The sequence below is a fragment of the Pundamilia nyererei genome, unplaced genomic scaffold, assembly GCF_000239375.1.
Source record: "Pundamilia nyererei isolate P.nyererei 1_Seehausen unplaced genomic scaffold, PunNye1.0 scaffold00132, whole genome shotgun sequence".
Lineage (NCBI taxonomy): Eukaryota > Metazoa > Chordata > Actinopteri > Cichliformes > Cichlidae > Pundamilia > Pundamilia nyererei.
Genome location: NW_005187533.1, coordinates 295,929 through 317,000, shown reverse-complemented (window position 1 = coordinate 317,000; position 21,072 = coordinate 295,929). Strand labels below are relative to the sequence as shown.

Genomic DNA, 21,072 nt, shown 5'->3' with positions numbered 1-21,072 from the left:
CACACACACACACACACAGGCCTATCACTCTCATGTTTGACAGCTGTGTGTGAGTGCTGTATATGCGTGTCGTTTTTTCTGCCACTGACAGGTTTATTGTAGCAGGGCAGCAGAGCCTTGTGCTTTCTCTTAAGGAGCCCGTTTTCTCTCCTGAAGGATTCAATTAATCTGAGAGGGGGATGTGTCTGAGCCACATCTTCTCACACATACTTAGGTGTGTGTGTCTTGAATATATATTTATACACACACACACACACACACACACACACACACACACCACATTAATTTAAGTGCAAACAGACACACTAGCCAAGCGGCGCGGAAGACAAATTGGTATCAGCCAAGACATCCCTGGCCTGCCCCTGCAAGCCGCATGAATTATTAGCCTTCCACTCGTGTGCCCTGTGAGTGTGTGTGAGACTGAAAGAGACAGAACAACTGAAGGGCGAGCACATTTATCTAACCGTGTATGAATGTGTTGTGGTCAGTATAAATCTCTTTTCTCTGCAGAGTCTCAGGGGGAAGCCCCAGCCCCAACTGTACTAAGCACAATCACATGCTCCCATTCTTATACACCAGACTTCAGTCCTCTCATCTACACAGACACTCTCAAATACACACACACAACCAGCAAAACCTCAGCTCTTATCCTCTGAAAATAAAATGCCGATTTCCACTCATTTAGTTCTCCTTTTCCATTCATCTCAGGCTGTTTGTGTCAACAGCTATTGGCCTTTCTCCGAATGGGGGAGGCTGAAATATGTGTACCGAAGGCAGTTAAAAGTGAAATGTAATGCTGTTTTACCTCAAGTCTCACGAAATGAGCAATACAGTTTCATCTCATTAAACAAGCATTTGTGACATTCGCTAGCAAATATCACAACACAGCATAATAACCTACATCTGGTTTTGTTAAAAATGTGGGAAAGGATGGGGGACGAGCTGCTGTGACTTTTGTTCTATTTGTTAGGAGGAAAACAGAAGCTAAATGCTCAAAATCCAGTGAAAAAGTCTGATGCCACAGTGTGTTAGACCACCAAGTGATCTCTGAGTACTACTGTGGGAACATAAGAACTTGGGACCAAAAGTGACACTAAAAAAAAGAAGAAAGAAAAAATAGTTTACATTTCACTTCAACCACTAACTGCATAACTGAGTTCCTGATGCACACCACTGAATGTGCAGCCTGGGTTTTTGCTCATGTGCAGAGGTGATCCACCTTAAGCTTAATGAATGCAAAAAAGGCATGACAGGTGATACAATAGAAAGAATATGAACAATGACAAGAAAAAAAAAGGAGAGCTGGTTGATCACAGCCAGCAGCAGGAACGAGCTGCCAATCTTGTAAACAGTGTTTGTGTTTGAGGTGTGACAGCAGCTTCAAATTCTGCAGGGCAATAGATTTCTGAGTCTACCTCTGCAGCCCTGCAGTGGACGGAAACCTCTGCTGCTAAGCACAGTGTCTTTACCGGTAGCTGGTAATTAACCTTTGCTGTGCAGAGTTAAGAGTAAAGAGGAGAGACTGTACGAACCGTTAAACTCAAGGTTTGGTCTTTCTGGACACATTGCGTTGCATTATATTAACCCAATCAGTCCCATAAATAAATAAGCACAACACAGCAAGCATGAGTAAACCAAATAAGGCAAAAACCACTAATTACATTTTTATTCATTGCATAATAGTCTGTCTCTGTGCATTATCCCCGTTTAATCTTAATAATGTGTCCGTGTAATCATTAACTGTCTCATTTGCTTTTTCTTCCCTGTATGTCATTTCCCCTTGCAGTTTCTTCTTCTACAAGTTCTGCAAGTTCTACTTCTGCAAATGAGTGAACTTCTGTTTAGCCTTGATGATTTCATAAGCAACAGCACAAAAGTCATGAAGAAGTGACTCTGGCAAGTAAAACTAGCACCGAGCTCCATGTAGAGTGCATACAAAGTTGCAATAAAAACAACACTGAACAACAACAATAAAGATCAAGTGATACAGTATGCCGTATTCTACCATTTCTTGGCACGTACTTAACATGAGCTGTGGCTACGTGTCAGCAACGTTACTTCTTTCTCTCTCACACACCTGAGAGTGCCCACAACAAAAGCCCGTTGGCCCCATCTAACACACAGGTTACCCACAAGGCCAAAAGTGGAAGGCTTGGGCACATGGCTTGGGTAACAAGCTGGATTTGCCGTCTAGTGAAATAAAGACAAAACTACAGCAGATAAAGGAAGTTTTAGTTTTACTGGTGATACAAGTTCATTCTTTCAAGTGTGCTAAATATATCTCTAACGTGTAAGATGGTAATTAGTTAAAAGCAAAGTGAAATTACCTTTAAACCTCTCCTATGACATCCACTAGAACCTTTTTACAGTTTGCAGAAATAAAAGGTATGGGTGTGCTTGTCTCCTCAGTGCAGTTACATTTCAGCAGGTCCTGCCTCTGCAGCACTCAGGCACAAAAGTGAGGGACGTAGAAGGAGAGGACAGATGGCTTCAATCATGTGATGGAGGCACCGGCAGACCTCCAGCAGACTGCGGACCTTTTACAGCCATTTTACATCTATAAACAGTGACTGAAGCTGATCTTGTTTAGATACAACCTGGGTGAACAGCGGGCTGATAGAGGAGCTGCTGCATAGAAAGGATTGGCTGATGGAAAATTATGTCTTTACAGATGCCCTTTTTGCTGCACCAGCAGCACAAATGTCAAACTATTTGCAGTTTCACAATGCATTGCAAACTAAGTGTTAAGCTGCCTTCCACATTTGGCAGCCCAGAATTGTTAAAATAAGGGAGGACACTCTATTAAGTCAGGTGGAAACCCTATTAAACTGAACTAAACAAAAACTAATAAGGCAGACTCCTGGGAAATAAGGCTGCACTGGCAGCTATAAACAGTCAACCCTGCTATCAAGAGCTCAGCCAGAAACAACTGTGCAAAAAAAAAGAAAACAAAAAGAGAAAAAAAAGCTTTGAATTCCTTGAAACATGTGTAAACAGAAACAGTAGCAGGGCGACCCTGGCTCCTCTGACTGCACAGCGGGTCCTTGAGAACTGGATTCATGTGGTTTATTGCAATTAAAGAGGAACATTATGAACATTCACAATTACTGGGTAATTATTATGTAATAGGGTTGTATAGTGTTATTACAAGCACAGGACTGCAATCTCATTCGGGGTTGGTTAAATGTAATGTGTGGGGATTTGATATGGAGGAGTGCCATAAAGCTAAATGACCTGTGTCGCACTGTGGTGGGCAGAGGCTGTGAGAGTGTGCAACAGGGGAGATGAGTCACACAGTTTTGGAAGGTCGGGGTAAAATGTATCCTGTTTTAAAAGGAGCCTTTCAACTGCCAATCTGGGCTGGGACAGCAGCTGGGTCAATTCTGCTTCACAACAACACAACCACACCCCGTCCCACAACCCCTCTGGCTAAACGTCAAGTTTACAAACCCGTCTGTACACAAGCAGTTTTCGGCTCGTTTCTGAGCCACGGGAGGGGAGATGCAGGGGCGTCACGTCATCCTAACTAAAGTTATTACTGTTAAACAATTTTCCTCTGAGTTGAGCTGCGTTTCACTTAGTTTCCTGGGAAAGTTTGCTCATTTCACTTCAGTTTCTATAGAGCAGAAATGTCTCGTTTTAGTTTAGCTATTATTAGTTTCTGTTACGATATGAGTGGCATTCTTTAAGAAGCTCAAAGAAAAACAACACACAGCAAAAACTTCACACACAGTCGCCTGACACAAACACAGGCTCCTTGTGTTGACAAATCTGACCAAACTAAAACCAAAGAAAATTGCTTTAATTTGTCTACTTCCCGCTTTTATTTCACTTAACTTTAATGTTTTTTCACACTTAGTTTTAGTTAACCGTCATAACCGGGAAAGAATGAGCCAGAATGGTATTTGGGAAGAGTAAAAACTAGTAAAAACCACACGTCGATTAACTCCAAAGGGAAAATATTCCATGGTATTTAGGACATAGGGGTGGGGGGGACACTGTTTTTGTCAACAAGCATATATTTTTGCAATACCACCATGACAGTGAAAAATGTGTGGCTTTAGCATATACACGAGGTATGTAAAGTTCAGCTCAAGGGCACTTTGATACGTGGACTTTACAGTCAGGGATCAAACCACCAGTCTGCCAAGCAGCGGACAAACCGCTCCACCTCCAGAGAATTTAACAACACACGATAACCCACCTCATTCCCACGGGCTAACTACAGGCTACTTTCAGTGAACTAAAAGAAACATGATTTAGAAATACTCTTAGATGTGTTGGGAATTTCCCAGGCTGGCTGGTAGATTTGTGATGTGGCCGATCTTAATTAGTGTGGCGACTTTGTTTCAAAACATATGAAAAAACAGCACTTTCCTCCAAATCCTCGTATAGTCTTTATTTCTTTAAGCAATGCAGTTTACTAACAGAGTTTACATGAATCCCATCACAGCCTACGCACATACAACTCTTTCCCAAAACACACATGGAACGCATCCTTTTAATTACTATTAATCTGCAAGATATATTAATTGACATCTCCAGTAGTGTGAAGAGAGGTGGGGTCAAGTTGTGAGTGGGTTATGCCTTTAGTTTTGTAAGCTGGTAATAAAAATATTGTCCTCATATATATATATATATAAAATGCTGATAGAAATTTAAGGTCGTAATACCCACAACTGTCAGGAGTCGCGAAATTGGTTCAATAAACTGTGCCCTGGTACATTTCTTTGCCACAATGCACCCATCAATCAAGCCAACACTCCCTGCTGTGCACTGATTTCATCTCTGACACCTTTTCATGTTTGTGTGTGAGAGTTGAATGTGTGGGTTCTGCCACGGTGTCAAATTAACGCTTCATCGGAGCCCCTGCCCTCACTTTACTGGACCCCTAAGTACTGCAATGAACTCACGCTCACAGATAAGGACAAGGGAACACATCTAAAAGGGAATATTATCACCTTTGGGGTTAAAAGAAACCAGAAAACCTGTAATTGTATCTCTGTCTGCAGCTACATGACTTCAGAGTAACTCAGTGAGAGCATTTGTCAGACTTTCCATTTTCCCGAAAGAAACAGCAGACATCCCTTTCCACACACACACACACACACACACACACACACAGAACATATGGTTTGAACATAGATGACTCCAACTTCCTCTGTGACCGACCACAAAACCATATGCAAACATGCAATGTTATCTCCTTTTCTTGTTATTTCAAGGCTCTCTATGCCAATAAAAAACGCAAGACATTACTGTGCAGGCACTGAATGTAAATGGAAAAAAATCATCAGCTCAACAGGGAATGACATATACTGCATATATGATTCTGCTTATAATGCACAGACACACACGATGTAAACAAACACATGGGCGTTCACTTGTAGGAGAATGGTTGTGTAATACCCCAGCAGTTTGCTTCCAACACACACAGTTTCTCTCCATTACACAGATTCTCCAGTGTACTTGCAGCAGAACAAGGGCTGTTTAACAGAACTGCTACAAATTCATGAAAAAAAAGAAAGAAAAAAACATCAGCCATTTGCCAAATGCTCCAGCTGAGTGACTTTTACTCCAAATACACAACCACTCCAGCTATTGCTCAGAAACGGGTCGAGCACGGGTCTGTGATACCTTTAAGGTGAAAACTTTACTACCCCGCCGTGTCAAACACAGATAAACACACTGCATCGGCCCTGGAGCAGCAATGACAGTGTAATGGTCCGCATGCAATTCTAGACCGCTGCACCCTGACCTGCAAGCTGCTGCATGAACATCTACACCGCAGCCCTGTTTGTCCTTTCAATCCGAAGAAATGTGTATCGGAAACTGCCAAGTAATTTTCCGCTAATGCGCTGCACATTACAGGGGCCGAGGATCCTGAACACGATCTGTTACATCTGAAACTTGTCACAGCCTTATAACAGCCGCCTGTCTTTGCCCACATCACACCGCACATCCAGGCGGTGACCGCGCGGGCTGCCACGGATAGCCACAAACCGTGCGCAGTTTTTATTTCAAGTTAATATTTAATCTTCCTGTTGTTTTTGGGTGGGGGGGACACTCATATTACAGAATCAAGCTGAGCAATGAAGCGTGGCTCACTTACTGTGGTGTGGATGTAGGTTAATGGCCGATGGCAAGAATTTTCCGGAGTGGAGAGGCTGCGGCTGACTCCCCAGCAAGTGACCGGAGGAGGGAGGGATCCTCCCGGCTGCAGCAGCTGCTCCGAGCCGGATGGAGTGAGAGTCCATCGCGAGCCCCGCCAACAACGAAGGTGGTACGTGGACGGATCGGGGAGGACCAAAATCTCTGCCATCCATTATCCACAGCGGGGAAAGTTGTGAAAGGAAATAGTCCGTTCGAATAGGCCCTCTATTCCGAAAAAGCCAGTTCTGGCTATAATAATGTCTTTAATTTTCCAGGCGATTCGGGCTCCTTTTCAGCCATCCTTCTGACCTATAAAATACATGAGAAATTAAAATAAATGAAAACAAAAACAATAAAATAAGAGCTTGGCATATAATCTACAACAGACTGCGATGTCGGAGCAAACTGTTGGGAACTGGTAGTTTTAGGATTTCTCTTCTTTCCAGCGAACAGGCGGCCCATATGTGCAATGACGCAGTTTGGAAAAGCACTTCAAAAACTAAACCTCGAATAGCAGCTAATCGCCGATGAGACCGTGTGAGGCACTGCCGTCGTACTCTAAATGAAGATTTTAATACGATTTTAACTTATCTACAATATTATGATGTGACATCTGAGCGATACTACACCCACGCTGCACAGCGAGCAGGCAGCCGCTCCGCTTCCCAGGGAAACGAGCAGGAGGAGCGGCCAGCGGCTGCTGCTCTTCCCCCGACTGTGAAAGCATCTCGCGATCCCGATCTGGAAACCAAGAACCCGTCGGATTTTAGAAAACTATCCCACCTTTTTCCTTCACTTGATTAACAGCCCCCCTAATCCGTAAACCTTGCAATCTAGGCTCAGGCCGAGTCGCAATGTAAACCAATACACAGTAAATACTAGAGGCGCATCAAATATAAATTTCGAACGGGTTAAAAATAAATAAGCTCGCAAAAGCATGCATCATTTATCAGCGGGGTGAGCGGTGTTTTGTTGCCTGCACATGCAGATTTAGTCCGGGTTACTTCGCAACTGGACGTTGGTGCTGCCCAAGGAGCGAAATCTGAACCCAAGCCGCAAACACTGTAAAAACCTAGAATGATATCCACTTTATCGACGCTTTGCTGCAAGTTTGAACTCGTTTAAACACATAATAGTGGGTTTTACAGCACAGACTATAAACCGACGCATAGCCAGTAAAGTATGCGTCTTGATTCTGGACAAGAAAAGAAGAGATAAATAAGGTCGATTCAAATGAATTTAGAGCAGCTCTTTATTAAAACCTCGCAGATATCGGTGTTATGTTTAAATTCCAAAGAGATACAGAACAAAAGTTTAGGGGAAAATAACAAGCAAATGCGACTTTTACAAACGGCATCCAAGACGGTATAAACACGGTAGCTTGTAGCTTCAATATACTATTTTTATTTATTTACAGATTGCCCCCCAAATTAAATATGGCTCACATTATCAGTCATGTTTTTTTCTTAAAAAGAAAAAGGCTAAAGCCGAGTTCACCTTCAAAGGCTGCAAACAAACACATCACAGCAATGACTCGTGATATCCAAGCGGGCGGGCTCTGAAAAGAAGGGCTCGCTTAGAAATTACAATAACGCCCTTATACCACTTTAGAGAAACACGGGAGCCAAAGAGAAAGTACCTGTATTTATTCCTTATTAATAAAATGAGTTCAGGACAGTTAAATTAGAAGATAAGCTAGACCGAAAGCTTTTCCCCCTCTCGGTGTGACCCATGCGGCACGGCAGAGCAGGAGGCTCGGCATTTCAGCCACGTTTCAAACTTTTTCACGGTTCCACTAAAAGTGGAACTCTGTCGGAAGAAACGTCTCGAAAGTTGCTTTTTCACACCGACGACATCCCGATAAAAAAAATTAACAACACGTCGCGTGCACTAACCTCCGCGCCCTTTTCAAATCGCACTCGCGGACCAAAATAGCTTTTAAAACAACAAAAATACGACTATATTATTAAGAAAGGGCCATGGTACGTAGAGAAGACGGGGGAAAACATGCCTAGCGCTTACTTGAAAGGGTAAAATGTCTTGAAGGGGGCTTAAAAAAATGCCAGCGCTTCTTAAAATCCGTCCAGGTTGCTGGGAGAACTGGAGTAGTCCATTACAGGCTCGTCCGAAGGTAAACTGGGGAATAACTCGGGGGGAGAGAGAAAGCCCATGACGCGTCTAGCAATGAAACACAGCATTGTTTTGTAAGCCCCACCCACCTCCTTTACCACCATCCAACCCAGGACTTTGCACACTGCTCCTCTCTGATTGGCTGTTAGGAATGTCAATCAAAGCTCCCGAGCGTATTAAAAAAACACACACCGTGGCCTCTCGCCAGCACTATAAAACCAATTATGGAGCGAGGAAAGGTTGAGCAGTTTCAAGGTCCCCTCTTCCATCAAGACCGAGTGATCAAAACAAGCAGTGGGTTTTCTCTTTTTCCCCCACCATGTGTGCTCGAGAAAGAGAGAGAGAGGAAGGGGGTCAAAGCGATGCCCCCCACTTACTCACCAACCCACCAGTTTCCACGCTGATTATAATAGACGCTAAAAAAAATCACTGGAGATTGAGTGGAAAGTATCCCAGGCGTTTGGAGGCGTTTTGTGTTTGTGTTTTTTTTAGGTAGTGTGGTACTCACGTTTACTTTTTTTCTCACCAGGAAGCAGCGAATAAGCCCAATTAAGTCACAGAAAAATCCCACTCTCCACTATTTGCTACAAAGGGGAGCAAAACCGAGAATTCGAGCATAAAAACTCGCGATAGCAATTAATTCGTTTCATTTGGGCTAGGGCTTTAGAAACAGTAGATCAGGTATATGGTTTGTGAAAACACATGAGTGGAAATGGGAAACGTGTCACAAGCCAGAAACACAGACTAGTTTATGGTTTAGGCCTGGCAAGTGACGATATGGGAGCCATCAAAAGCATTGTTTAAGACAGCATCATTGGGCCACGATAGGCCATATCTGTGGTCTACAATCGACTGGGCGCTGTGATCTACAGCACTATTTCACTGGTCAGAGACCTCCTGAAGACCCACTGAGGACTTGTATCATAAGGGCATAAAGGCATCATAAGGGCTGCGACTGGAATTCACCGCTTTCGGTATGCAAATCGGGCCGTAGGTGAAAACAAGACTGGGGTGTCTGCTTGTGCATAATCTCTACAGACTGAACAGGAGGAGGGACACACACATTTGCATTAAAAGGGGGAGAAAAAGTGGCGTACTAATTTAGTACCATTGTGTTAAGACTCATAAAGGGGGAGTGGGGGCAATCGACCTTTGGTGTAAAGTCCCTCCCCACGCACAGGCACACACACGCCTCCCCTTCCTCATCCCCGATGTGACCCCCCTGTTCTTCCGTGCGGACAGCACTGTCGGACCCTGGCGGGTTTTTATTATCCATAAGTTTCCTTTGAAGTACACCGCCCCGCTTTACACAGTTGCAAAAATGTTGATTAAAAAAATTAGAGGCGGTTTCAAACTGCCCGTGCCCCCCTCCTTCCTCCATTCCTCCAGCCCCTCCCTCCTCACTGCGCCGGTTTCAAGGCGACCCTTCGGTGTAGGGGCACAGCGAGCGCTTCAACAGACCGAATCGCCAAAGGAGAAGAAGGAGAGCAGCAAGGGCTCATCTGAACAGCAGACGTGGACGTTATGTACCCGCTCGTGGGGACACTCGGTGCCCGACTTTCCCGGTGGTCACGGCTCGGTGGCTTCTTTGTTTTTGTCCAATCGGACCACCACACCGCTAGCGAGCTGAGCAAAAACACCAGGCTGCTCAGCGGCGGATCTCACCCCGCTGACCTCGCTGCTACGATGCGCCTGCCATCCCTGACGGGACTCGGGGAGGGAATTACCAGGCGGAGATCAGAGTCATGTCCCGGACTGTCCGAGGGGACCGAGTCGGTCCTTTGTTCTCCAAATCGCTCCCGACTGGGAATTCAGACAATTCTTTCTAATTAGTGTCCTGTTGTTGCCCTCTTTTCAACCTGCGAGCGAGAGGCAGTGTTCACCTTCACTGTGTTGGGTTTGTCTTGTCAATAACACCGTGGCTTCCGTGGGAGTTATCCCCACTTTGAGGTGGGTATGGATGATTCGTAGCAAATTTACCAAACAGCATAATCAAGAGCACAGCTTATTACTTGCAGCATTTTACGCCTGTTTTTTGTTTGTTTGTTTGTTTTTTAGTTTTTTACACACGGGTTTAATCCACATCCATAACATAATGTGTGTTTATTCACTGTAATAAAATGATAATAATAAGGTGACTTATTTTTATACAAACATCACACTGAATTTCTATGTAATGAAACCCTCCAGTTCAGCCAAATAACCCAATAAAGGCTAATTCAGCATTCCTCATTGCACTCTCCACCTATAGCACAACAAGCAGCTAATGTGCAGAACAATGTGTCCAGGTTCAGAGACATATCTGTTTATTTCTAGGTTAGGCTTGTCACATGGATAGGAACAGATGGGACCATTTGGTAGATTATGTTTTTTTGTTTTTTTATAGCATATACACCAACTGTGTTCTTTGAGGATGATCCAACTGTATGTTCCAGGCTTTTGGAGCTGCTGTGGAAAAAGTACTGAAAACCATGATTTATGACCTAAAAACGCTGCTGAGTCAATATAATACCACAGTCATTTTTTTTATCTTACTAACGCTGTCTTTTTGTGTTGTTGTCGTTGTTGGGGTTTTTTTTATTCCACCCAGCAGATATTATAGAGGGAGAACATTTGTTATCCTTGACTCTCATCCAGGCTGCTAGTGTTTTTCTTCTTGTTGTTCGCCCCTTATCTTCCCCCCTCAGCGCCCTATCTCACATCAACCTCTAGCTGTGTGGCTGTCCAAATACTATCTTTTCTAAGGCTTGGGTTAATTCTGTCCTATCAGCTGAAGGATCAGGTAAATGATTTGATTTGCTGGACAGACTATCTGATTTTCTCCAAGGCCTGTGGCTACATTAACCCACGGGGGACAGAGTGAGGAGGCGGCATTGATTCATTCAGCTAGGGGTTCACACCTCTGTGGAGAGGAGCCGCATAGCCCTACATAAATACAGAAGGATGTCCTCCTGCATAACCATAAAACACACACAGTAATGGGCTAATAAAACCATGAGGCATGGTTGTATTCTCAGTTAAGTATATTTTCTACTGTATTCCATAAAACAAAACAATAAGTCCAAACAAATACTAACACCCCTCCCTCACACACAGAGCAGTGAGCCTGCATGCCCAGAGGGCTAAATCATTCATCAAACTGCATCTCATGCTCGACACAAGCTCTGTATTGTTACTGAAGCTGGTGCTACTGCACTGCAGCAAGATACATGCAGAAATATGTTAATGAAGAAACCTAATAGCAGTGTCATGTTTCCTGCTGGAGCGAAGCAAATGTACACGCACAGGCAACGCACACACGCATGCAATAAAAATGCCACCGAGGCTTAGATGACTGACACCACACACACAAACACAGACCAACCCCCCCTCCACTTCAGAGCTGTAGGCCCATACAGACCCAGAGCTCTCATGGGGTAACTGCCAATCATCAGACAGAGCCTTGAAGGGTTTTTGTTTTGTTTTTGATTTGATTGGGCCACTTGAGAACACACAGCTGGCCACTTACTTCACATCAGAAGACATGTGTGCACAAGACAGAGGAAAAAGTAGGTCCACCAATTTCCAGAATGTGTAAAGTGATTTCTGGTTTGTCTCTTGTTGCGTTTTTCTTCCTTTCTTGGGGGGGCGGTGTGTTCAGGTTTAGGAAATAGCCAAATGCACACAGCAAAAACAACACACACATACAACACACCAGCTGGAAGAAGTACATGAGATGGTGCGAGGAGATACTTTTACATCCAACACATCTCAATACACAAAGAAAAAAAGGAAGCAGTAAATATCAAAACAAGCATTGGCATTTGTTCCAGTGCTCCCAGAAAGATGAGGAATATTTTGCGTCACTTAGAGCACGCTTAGTTGAGATCAGCATAACTCCATTTTTACACTCACAGCGTGAAAGGTGGGAACATTACTAGCTGCAAACATTTGGCTTGAGCTTGTGTAAGTTGGAAGCTTGAGCAAAATCCTGAATGTGTTATCATGTGCCACCTGAAGCTTTTTTTTTTCTATGTGTGTGTTTGTTTTTCCTTTACAAATGTGCTGCATGCATTGGAGTACAGTAGCTTGTGAAAGGTACTGTTTTGACATCGTCTGTGCACATTGTGCAGTTTGCATTCTGGTTTATTTGCCTGGGTGACCACAGCGATCATTCCTGATGATGTGACCCAGATATGCTATGGGATACAGCACATTTGGTTGTCGGTCTGCTGTATGCAATGAGGGACAAATTTGCTTTTGATTGTCCTTAGTTGTAGGTAAATGTAATGTCAGGGTGTACACCATGACATGAGCCAGCAGGCAAATTAGTCAGCTTAAGCATACATCAGGTGACTAATAGGGCACCAAACGCGTTATTTGGATTTTTTATAAAGAAAGAAAACAGGCGACAGTCTTCTACCAAACCCTGTCTGACTTATAGTCTGAGCTTGTAATCAGATGTGAAGGTGCTAAATAAGTCAGTCTACCATAACTGAGATGGCCAAAAGCTTGTGGTGTTGCTTTTTTGTCTTAATCTTTAAACTTCTTTCTTTTTGCTCCTGGAAATAGCACCATGACAAAGACATGCACAGAGCGGTCACAGCACAGAAATTTCCATCTGCCCCTCCTGCTTTAAACCAACGTGGGGGATGGCAAATGAGGAGGCAGTGGTTGTGTCTGTCAGCTGTGCTCTGTACAGTGCTCGAGCAAGCTTGCAGCTTGCAGGGTTGTATATTTTTGGCACTTGTTCCTCTTCCTGACTTGTGTGGTCAGATCTCTGAGAAATTTTTTCTTTTCTCTAGAAATTAAAAAAAAAAAAAAACAGCACATCCACAGGCTTTCCACAAATGTAAGGAAACAGTGATGCAACAGACTCATATATCCTGCTGAGTAAATGCTCAGTGGTGATGTGTCAGGGTCACTGAGTCCTCCGAAGGCTTGCTGCTCCTGCTGCTGCAAACGCTGCTACCGATCATGCGTCTTTATTCGGTTACTGTAGAACAGAGGGATGGTCTGCACTGCAGAGTGTGTGAAACAGACACAAAACATCACTTTAAAGCTGCTGTCAGTCAATCAGACAAGATACTGTAATGTCCTTTGAAGGATGGGGGGGCGGGCGATGCAGAGATGTATTAACCCTGTGAGCATGTCATCCACTGTAGCATTGAAATCACTCCAAGCCCTGCAAATGGAGGATCTAATGTATTTGAGTTGATTATTCTCCTCTGGCCTCCTCCTGTCAGCAGTTGTAGCCCTCTCTTTCTCGTGTTTGCCTTTCACCCAGTTCACAGGTCGAAGAAGACTCATGTAGTGCAGCAGCCCCACCTGTTGGAGAGAGGTGAAAACTGCAGGTGAAAAAGGTCCCTGACCAGTGGATTTGCTTGCTCTAGAGCCTCACGCCTGTAGTAGAAAAAGAAAGAAGAAGAAAAAAGGAAGGAGACACTAAGCCTCTTTTTTTTTTTAATGAGAAAACGCCCCACCCCCCACCCCACTGTGTCGTTTCTCACAGACACTTTTGATCTAGGAGTGCTTCATTCACAAACACCTGCAGTCCACAGACAACACACACACACAACCCTGACAAAGACCGGGAAAATAAAGTGTAGTACACTACAAACACACACACTAAGCGCTGTTTCTCTGGCAGTGCGTGTTTTGCTGGCGTGGCAGTAAAAGGATATCAGAGGGAAGCAGTCTCAGCAGAATCACAGGGGTGCGCTGGGGCGGGAGCTGCAGTGAGATGGAATACATTTTCAATACCAAACACACTCGATCCTCGGCGTGTGTGTGTGCGTAGCCTTTCTAGAAGCATGCATATATGAATTTCTATCAGGGCAAGTGCACACGTCTTTATGCATATGCACGGACCTGCATGTCCTCTCTCACAGGCCTGCATTCAGCTCAGGATACAGCATGAATCTAGGGCAGCCTGATTAATGGGAGCATCATGACTTTGGGCCGCACTAGATCTGTGCTGTCCCTCTCTCTCTCACACACACGCACGCACACACAGAAACAGGATATGATGCATTGAACTTGAGGGTGGGGCTGGTCTATCCATCTTATCCTCTTTCATCTCTCTGATATACAAATGTGGAAGATCCGCTTTTAGAAGTGCACAGGAAATGGGCCTGTATCAGCACGGGATCTTATTTTCCCACCATTCTAGGAAAGCTGGCATGAAACCACAGCTTCAATGGCAGCTTTTAACTGCTGTCTCACAGTTTCTCCCCAAACCCTTTGGGTTCTAATATATATACAGTAGCGTGCAAAAGTTTTACGCAGGTGTCAAAAAATGCTGTAAACAAAGAATGCTTTCATAAATATAAATTATTGTTTATTGGCCCCAAATGTATTCTGCAGCAGGACAACAGCCCCAAACATACAGCCAAAGTCACTGAGAACCAGCGTAAAGAAGATCAAGAAGTACTGGAAGTGATGGTATGGCCCCCACGGAGCCCTGATGTCAACATCATCAAGTGTGTCTGGGATTACATGATAACCACAGATGATGTTTGGAACAACCTACCAGCTGAGTTCACTCAAAAACTGTGTGCAAGTGTACCAAGAAGAATTGATGTTGTTTTGAAGGCAAAGTGTGGTCACACTAAATATTGATTTGAGTTAAATTTCTCTTTTGTTCATTCATTGCATTTTGTTGATTGATGAAAATAAATGACTAATACTTCCATTTTTGAAAGCATTCTTTGTTTACAGCATTTTTTCCTCACCTGCATAAAGCTTTTGCACAGTATTGCATATATATATATATATGAGAAAATATATATGTATACCTTGCACATGCAGTGACTCAAAGCACCTGGTCAACCGTGCATTTGTGCAGAGAAAAACGACAACGTGAGAACAGGCAGGAGAGTCACGCCTTAGTTTGTGATAAATCAGCCTCTGTCGCCACCTGCTGTCTAAACAACGCAACTGCCTGAAAGAATCTTTTTTTTCCTTTATGGAGAGATTTAACCTCTTGTCACTCACATCATAAAACCAAAGTCTAAAAACAAAAAGATTACTGTCAAAGCTTTTTATAGCCAATAAACAGCTCATCATGAGGAAAGAAGTGAAGTCATTAAGAAACACAGAAGGGCAGCGAAAAGACCCTTTCATGTGACATTTGGAGACTGACTGAACTTTAGTCACGTTACTTTACACACAGTGAGCTCATGTAATACTAAAAACAAAAACAGGTCAGCATAAACCCCTGAAGCACCAAAAAGCAGAGATACCGATGCATTTAAACATACTCCGAGATGCAAAAGCATCCTGTTACAGTCTGCATGTACTGTGCATTAAGTTTAACTCGGGCAGTATTTTCAGAATCTTCTAACATTAAATGAGATCGAGGCTTCGCCGGTTCTCAGCAACAGTCAAATGGAAGGGAATTACTGGCAAGGCGCTTTTAATGGGAGAAGCCACGGTGCACCCACCCTCTAACCTAATATATACAAATAGCACTTATGGCACTTTAAAGCTTCATGTTAATGAATCACTCACAATAAATGGTAAGTGGTAATTGATTTATCTGCCATCTAGCAACTTGGCTTTAACAGCAGCACTACTTCATAAAAATGCAGACCAGCAAAAGCTGCTTAGAGGTGCATTGCTATTATAGCAGTTATGAAGTTATCCTACACTTGCAAGCACAGCTTGTTTAAAAGGGAGTTAATTGAACCCATTGGTGATTAAATTTCTAGTTTTAGCTCTGGCAAGAAAATACATCACTGCTGTAACAGCTCGAAAAGGCCCAAGGGCTGAACTGCTTGCGTTTAAGACAGGATGTTTCAGCTTTGCCTTTAAGTGTATCAAAATGTAGCTCTACATTCAGTTTGTTGCCATTTTAGCTTTTACAGATACCAGCTCAAAGCCCAAAAACTATGAGCAAACGAGCTATAATAGATCTGCACACTAGTATGACTTTGCTCCATGAATAAAGCATTGGTCTGGTTTTTACTGCTGTATAACTGGCATTTTAAGTCTACTTTAACACTCACTGTAATAATTTCAGCATTACTAAAAGACGACTAAGCTGTAGAAATGTTCAAGTCATAAAAAACACAAAAGTCAGACATCACTTCGGAACACATGTGCACTTTATTGGGATTGTTTAGTCAGTGTACAGGTTGGCCCCACCGGTCTGGCACCCCATGTTTACCCCATCATTCCAAGACACCCCCTTGCCCCACCACCCCAGGGATGAAACTTCCAACATGGGGGGAGAAGAAGTGAGGTCAGGATGAGGGTTTGCATAACAAAAACAAAAATTAAACAGGACCAAGATTTTCTTTTAAGGCTGAAAGTACAAAAAACCCAGACATAACTTACATACAAGCGATACTACAACCATGTTAAGTATGCGCCAACCACTGGGCAGCCTTCACAGAGGCAAATACGTATCTGAACAATGCAAGTTAACATTTGGAATCATGTGTCTGAACAATGCAGTTAACAAACATTTGGAATGACCTAAAGAAAAACAAAATGTACATTTTTTTTAAGCCCCAGATGAGACTGCAGAACCCTGGGGTGTCTTTTTTAAAACCTAGCCAAAAACATTACTGTCTCCTTCATCGTTCCAGTTTTTTTAAATCCTGAGTCAAGCGCCAAAAATAACTGAAGCCATGCCAATGAGTTGGTCATCTATTCTCTGCGCCTGAGTTGTGTATGAGAAATGTGTGGTGTGTGGTTGTTTTGCACAGAGCTGAAGTTGTTGGGCGTTTGGTTGGGGAAGGGGAGAAGGAACAGTCTGTTTAGAAGCATTTGCGGTGGACGATGGAGGGGCCGGACTCATCGTACTCCTGCTTGCTGATCCACATCTGCTGGAAGGTGGACAGGGAGGCCAGGATGGAGCCTCCGATCCAGACGGAGTATTTACGCTCAGGTGGGGCGATGATCTGCAGGACAATGAAGCAGAGTGTCATTGGGATGCTTAATAATTTTTTAAAAAGCGCATTAACTGAACCCTTATGAATGCCACTAGAAGGCAAGTCAGCTCACCTTGATCTTCATGGTGGATGGGGCCAGGGCTGTGATCTCCTTCTGCATCCTGTCAGCGATGCCGGGGTACATGGTGGTACCTCCAGACAGCACGGTGTTGGCGTACAGGTCCTTACGGATGTCGACGTCGCACTTCATGATGCTGTTGTAGGTGGTTTCATGGATTCCGCAGGATTCCATACCTGAGAAGATACAAGACACCAGTTAGCAAGTGGAACTGCAGGACACTATAAGGGGTTTGCATGTGAGGATTTAATAAGCGGTGGATTTCTGTTGGAAACATACCCAGGAAGGAAGGCTGGAAGAGGGCCTCGGGGCAACGGAACCTCTCATTGCCAATGGTGATGACCTGTCCGTCAGGCAGCTCGTAACTCTTCTCCAGGGAGGAGGAGGAGGCAGCGGTGCCCATCTCCTGCTCGAAGTCCAGGGCGACGTAGCACAGCTTCTCCTTGATGTCACGCACGATTTCCCTCTCAGCTGTGGTGGTGAAGGAGTAGCCACGCTCTGTCAGGATCTTCATGAGGTAGTCTGTGAGGTCACGGCCAGCCAGGTCCAGACGCAGGATGGCGTGGGGCAGGGCATAACCCTCGTAGATGGGCACTGTGTGGGTCACACCATCACCGGAGTCCATGACGATACCAGTGGTACGACCAGAGGCGTACAGGGACAGCACGGCCTGGATGGCAACGTACATGGCGGGGGTGTTGAAGGTCTCGAACATGATCTGCAAGGAGAGGGAGAACACATTTTAGCTTTACAAATTTAAAAAGACAAGTCTAGCTTTTGTGACCACTGCACTCACTACATGCTTTAGAGTGAGGCTGACTGAAGTTAGTAGAATAAAAGTGCAGAAAGTAAACATTCCTTCACACTTGTGCAAGTAAGTCAATGTCTAATAAAGTGCAGAGCTACTGCGCTCCTAAATAGACACAAGTGCAGGTAAGGCACACAGTCAAGAGACCTGTTGATGATAGATCATCTTAGAGAAGAGAGTTCCTAGAGGAGAGGAGGGAGGGGAAGGAAGGAGCAAATGAGAATGGAACAGAAGGAAACTGGGGAGGAGATAAACAGAGGTCTGGAAAAAGTGTGTACCTGGGTCATCTTCTCCCTGTTGGCTTTGGGGTTCAGGGGAGCCTCTGTGAGCAGGACGGGGTGCTCCTCAGGGGCAACTCTCAGCTCGTTGTAGAAGGTGTGATGCCAGATCTTCTCCATGTCATCCCAGTTGGTCACAATACCGTGCTCGATGGGGTACTTCAGGGTCAGGATACCTCTCTTGCTCTGGGCCTCATCACCAACGTAGCTGTCTTTCTGACCCATACCCACCATCACACCCTGAACAGGGAAATCAGTTTTAGTTAAAAAGTCAAAAATTACACAATTTAGAGAAATTAGAGAAGTGTTTGCCAAGTGATAGCTGAACTACAAACATAATATTAACTGTCATTAAATTGAACAATTTTCTTGATATAGGCTTGATTTGCGACACAAGTCACAATTTAAGGTGGCATTAAAAGTAGACATGCGCAGTCGCTAACCTGATGCCTGGGGCGACCGACGATGGAGGGGAAGACAGCACGAGGAGCGTCGTCTCCGGCGAATCCGGCCTTGCACATACCGGATCCGTTGTCAACAACCAGTGCGGCGATTTCATCTTCCATGGCTGAACTGTTGAAGATAAAGGAAAAAAGGATTAACACTCAAGTCTGCGGCCATTTCGCTTCCACTTCCTGTTAACTAGCGGAAGTTCACGAGCTCTGCCGCTAGGAGGAGCTCGTGCCCCACATTCCGAGTAAGCCAGACAAAAGGAAGTGGCGCTGCGTTCTGTTATTACCATATAAGGACATGGTTCGGTTTTGAGCAGCTTTGCGGCTACCGGCGCGTGGCGCGACGCCAGAGCGGCAACGCACGGCAAAAAAAGAAAAAAGAAAAAGGGAACAGTCCACATTACAGAAGAGCCGACAGACCACTCCCTTCATTTTACTATCGTTACAACCAGCGCCCTCCCACTGTTGCTTAATCACGCTCGCTTTTATGAACCTTCTAAGTCCTTTGAGTGAATATCACTGCGTCATGCAGCAGCACAGTCATTCATTGCACAGCACGAGACACTTAAAGGCTGCAGGTATAAAGAAAAAAGATCAAGTCTGCAATTACTTAATACTGAAGCTAGTTTATGAGAAGAGAAGTTGCATAATGAACTTATGCAGACTCATGAATGGTCACAAGCGCTTGACTGGTGATCCATTTCCTGAAAGCCACGCCTTTTCTCGGAGTGGAAGATCAGGCGATTGATTGGCAATTTCCTCATTTCTTTCTTGTCACAGCTAAGAAAAGACGAAACTGATCGGGACATATTCATTCACTTGAGCTATTAATCAGTTTATCACCTTTAAAAGAAAGATAAGCTAGGCCTTTTATCTTTTTACCGCAAGCCTTGTAAACTGACACCAGATCAGGTTAAATAAAAAAGAAATTCAGCTTTTAAAAGCGTGTGTGGGAGTATCCAGGATAAACGAGAGAGACTTAAAACTGCAACTGCTGCAAATCTGAAGGGCGTGCTAGCATGATGTGGCTAGGCTAATATGCTAAAGTAGGTCACACCCCGCCGCATCGGGCGCACAAAGGGAGCAGCCGGGATCCAGACAGTCTCAACTCGGAAACCCTCTTTAAAGTACCCTGCCTGGGATCAAATGCCAGGCGTCGCCACAATCCTGCAAAAAACGTGTACGACTACACGGTAACAAACACCGGTTTTATCGCAACCATTAACTCATAGGATGCCATTTACTAGAAGCCGGCTCCATCCAAAAGCACCTGTGAATCGCAGCAGCAGTGCTAATGAACTTGTCTGCAATCATAACAGTTCCTCGTTTTGTTTTGTTTTTTAAAAAGAAAAAGCCAAACACAAGATACAGATACTGCTGTTTAACAACCAATACAATTCTTGTACGGGAAGACAAAGAACCGCGTGGTCCCCGACGACAGTTTGCATTAAGGTGAATAAATTCATCCATGTTTACATAAAATAAACAAATCAGCTCGTTGTTTACTTGATAAATATCCTAAAATAAGAATTTATAAATAAGGATTTCTCCGTCTCCTTACCTTTGGGTGGGGGGCTTTTCGCTTTAAGGGAAACGGTTTCAGGCAAATGATATCCCGCACAAGCTGTGAGTGTGACGGCGCTCAGAGTGAATCCGTTAGCTGTGGGCGCTTGTTTTTTATACCCAGTCGTTTGCCTGGCTCTAGCCATAAAAGGTAAACTTTCGGAATTGCGCCCCCTGATTGGTCCGGCGTCACTCACTGGGCACGTCGCGTGCACGCTATGGTGCACCGAGCGCTCGCGATTCGAGAGAGAGAGAAAGAGAGAGAGGGAGGCGATAATAGCAAAGGATTGGAGAAAATAAAAGGGAAGGGATTGGTGTGGCGAGGCCTACCTAGTAAGTCTTAATGTGTAGATATACCGCTGTATGTTCAGGTTAAATGACGTTTATTGTTTATTAAAAGTGAAATATGTCCCTGGTGCAACTGCTCAGAGCAGTTTGTTATAAACATATATGAATGTTAGCAGAGCTCAGCACCCAGGACTCCTCCCTGTGAAGGCTGCAGAGGCCTCAGGCTTTTTTTTTTTTTTATCAAAAGGCTGTCCTCTCTCCCGGTTATTCAGCCTGCAATAACCTGGCATTATTTGATATTTCAGACATCGAAGTAGGGTAGGGTGGGGTGATGCTGAGGTTGCCTCCACTTTGAAAGGCAGATGTGAGCCCAGTGGGAGTCACAACCACTGCATCACCAGGT

The 21,072-nt window shown here is 44.3% G+C and overlaps 2 protein-coding genes across 2 annotated transcripts in view; both read right to left on the bottom strand.

Moving 5' to 3' along the window:
* The window catches only part of tnrc18 (trinucleotide repeat containing 18), a 42,509-nt gene extending 34,170 nt beyond the window's left edge, over positions 1-8,339 (bottom strand). The window contains exons 1-2 of the mRNA XM_005743479.2: positions 8,176-8,339; positions 6,113-6,462 (exon numbers count right to left, since the gene is read on the bottom strand). Of these exons, the coding sequence (XP_005743536.1) occupies positions 6,113-6,326 (214 nt within the window). The 5' untranslated portion in view covers positions 6,327-6,462; positions 8,176-8,339. The remainder of the gene's footprint in view (positions 1-6,112; positions 6,463-8,175) is intronic.
* Positions 8,340-16,348: 8,009 nt separating this feature from the next.
* On the bottom strand, positions 16,349-20,484 carry actb2 (actin, beta 2). The gene is made up of 6 exons (XM_005743477.1): positions 20,380-20,484; positions 18,810-18,939; positions 18,367-18,606; positions 17,560-17,998; positions 17,275-17,456; positions 16,349-17,171 (listed from the first exon to the last, which is right to left on the bottom strand). Exons 2-6 carry the CDS (start codon positions 18,930-18,932, stop codon positions 17,028-17,030), a joined length of 1,128 nt encoding a protein of 375 aa, XP_005743534.1. The 5' UTR covers positions 18,933-18,939; positions 20,380-20,484; the 3' UTR covers positions 16,349-17,027.
* Between the last annotated feature and the right edge of the window lie 588 nt (positions 20,485-21,072).

Excerpts from the sequence above, each read along its gene's own strand:
- actb2 (XM_005743477.1), bottom strand. The coding sequence starts at position 18,932 with ATGGAAGATGAAATCGCCGCACTGGTTGTTGACAACGGATCCGGTATG. Across the intron at positions 17,999-18,366 it reads ACAGGGAGAAGATGACCCAG|ATCATGTTCGAGACCTTCAA; the intron begins GTACACACTTTT and ends CTCTCCTTGCAG. Across the intron at positions 17,457-17,559 it reads CTTCCAGCCTTCCTTCCTGG|GTATGGAATCCTGCGGAATC; the intron begins GTATGTTTCCAA and ends GTATCTTCTCAG.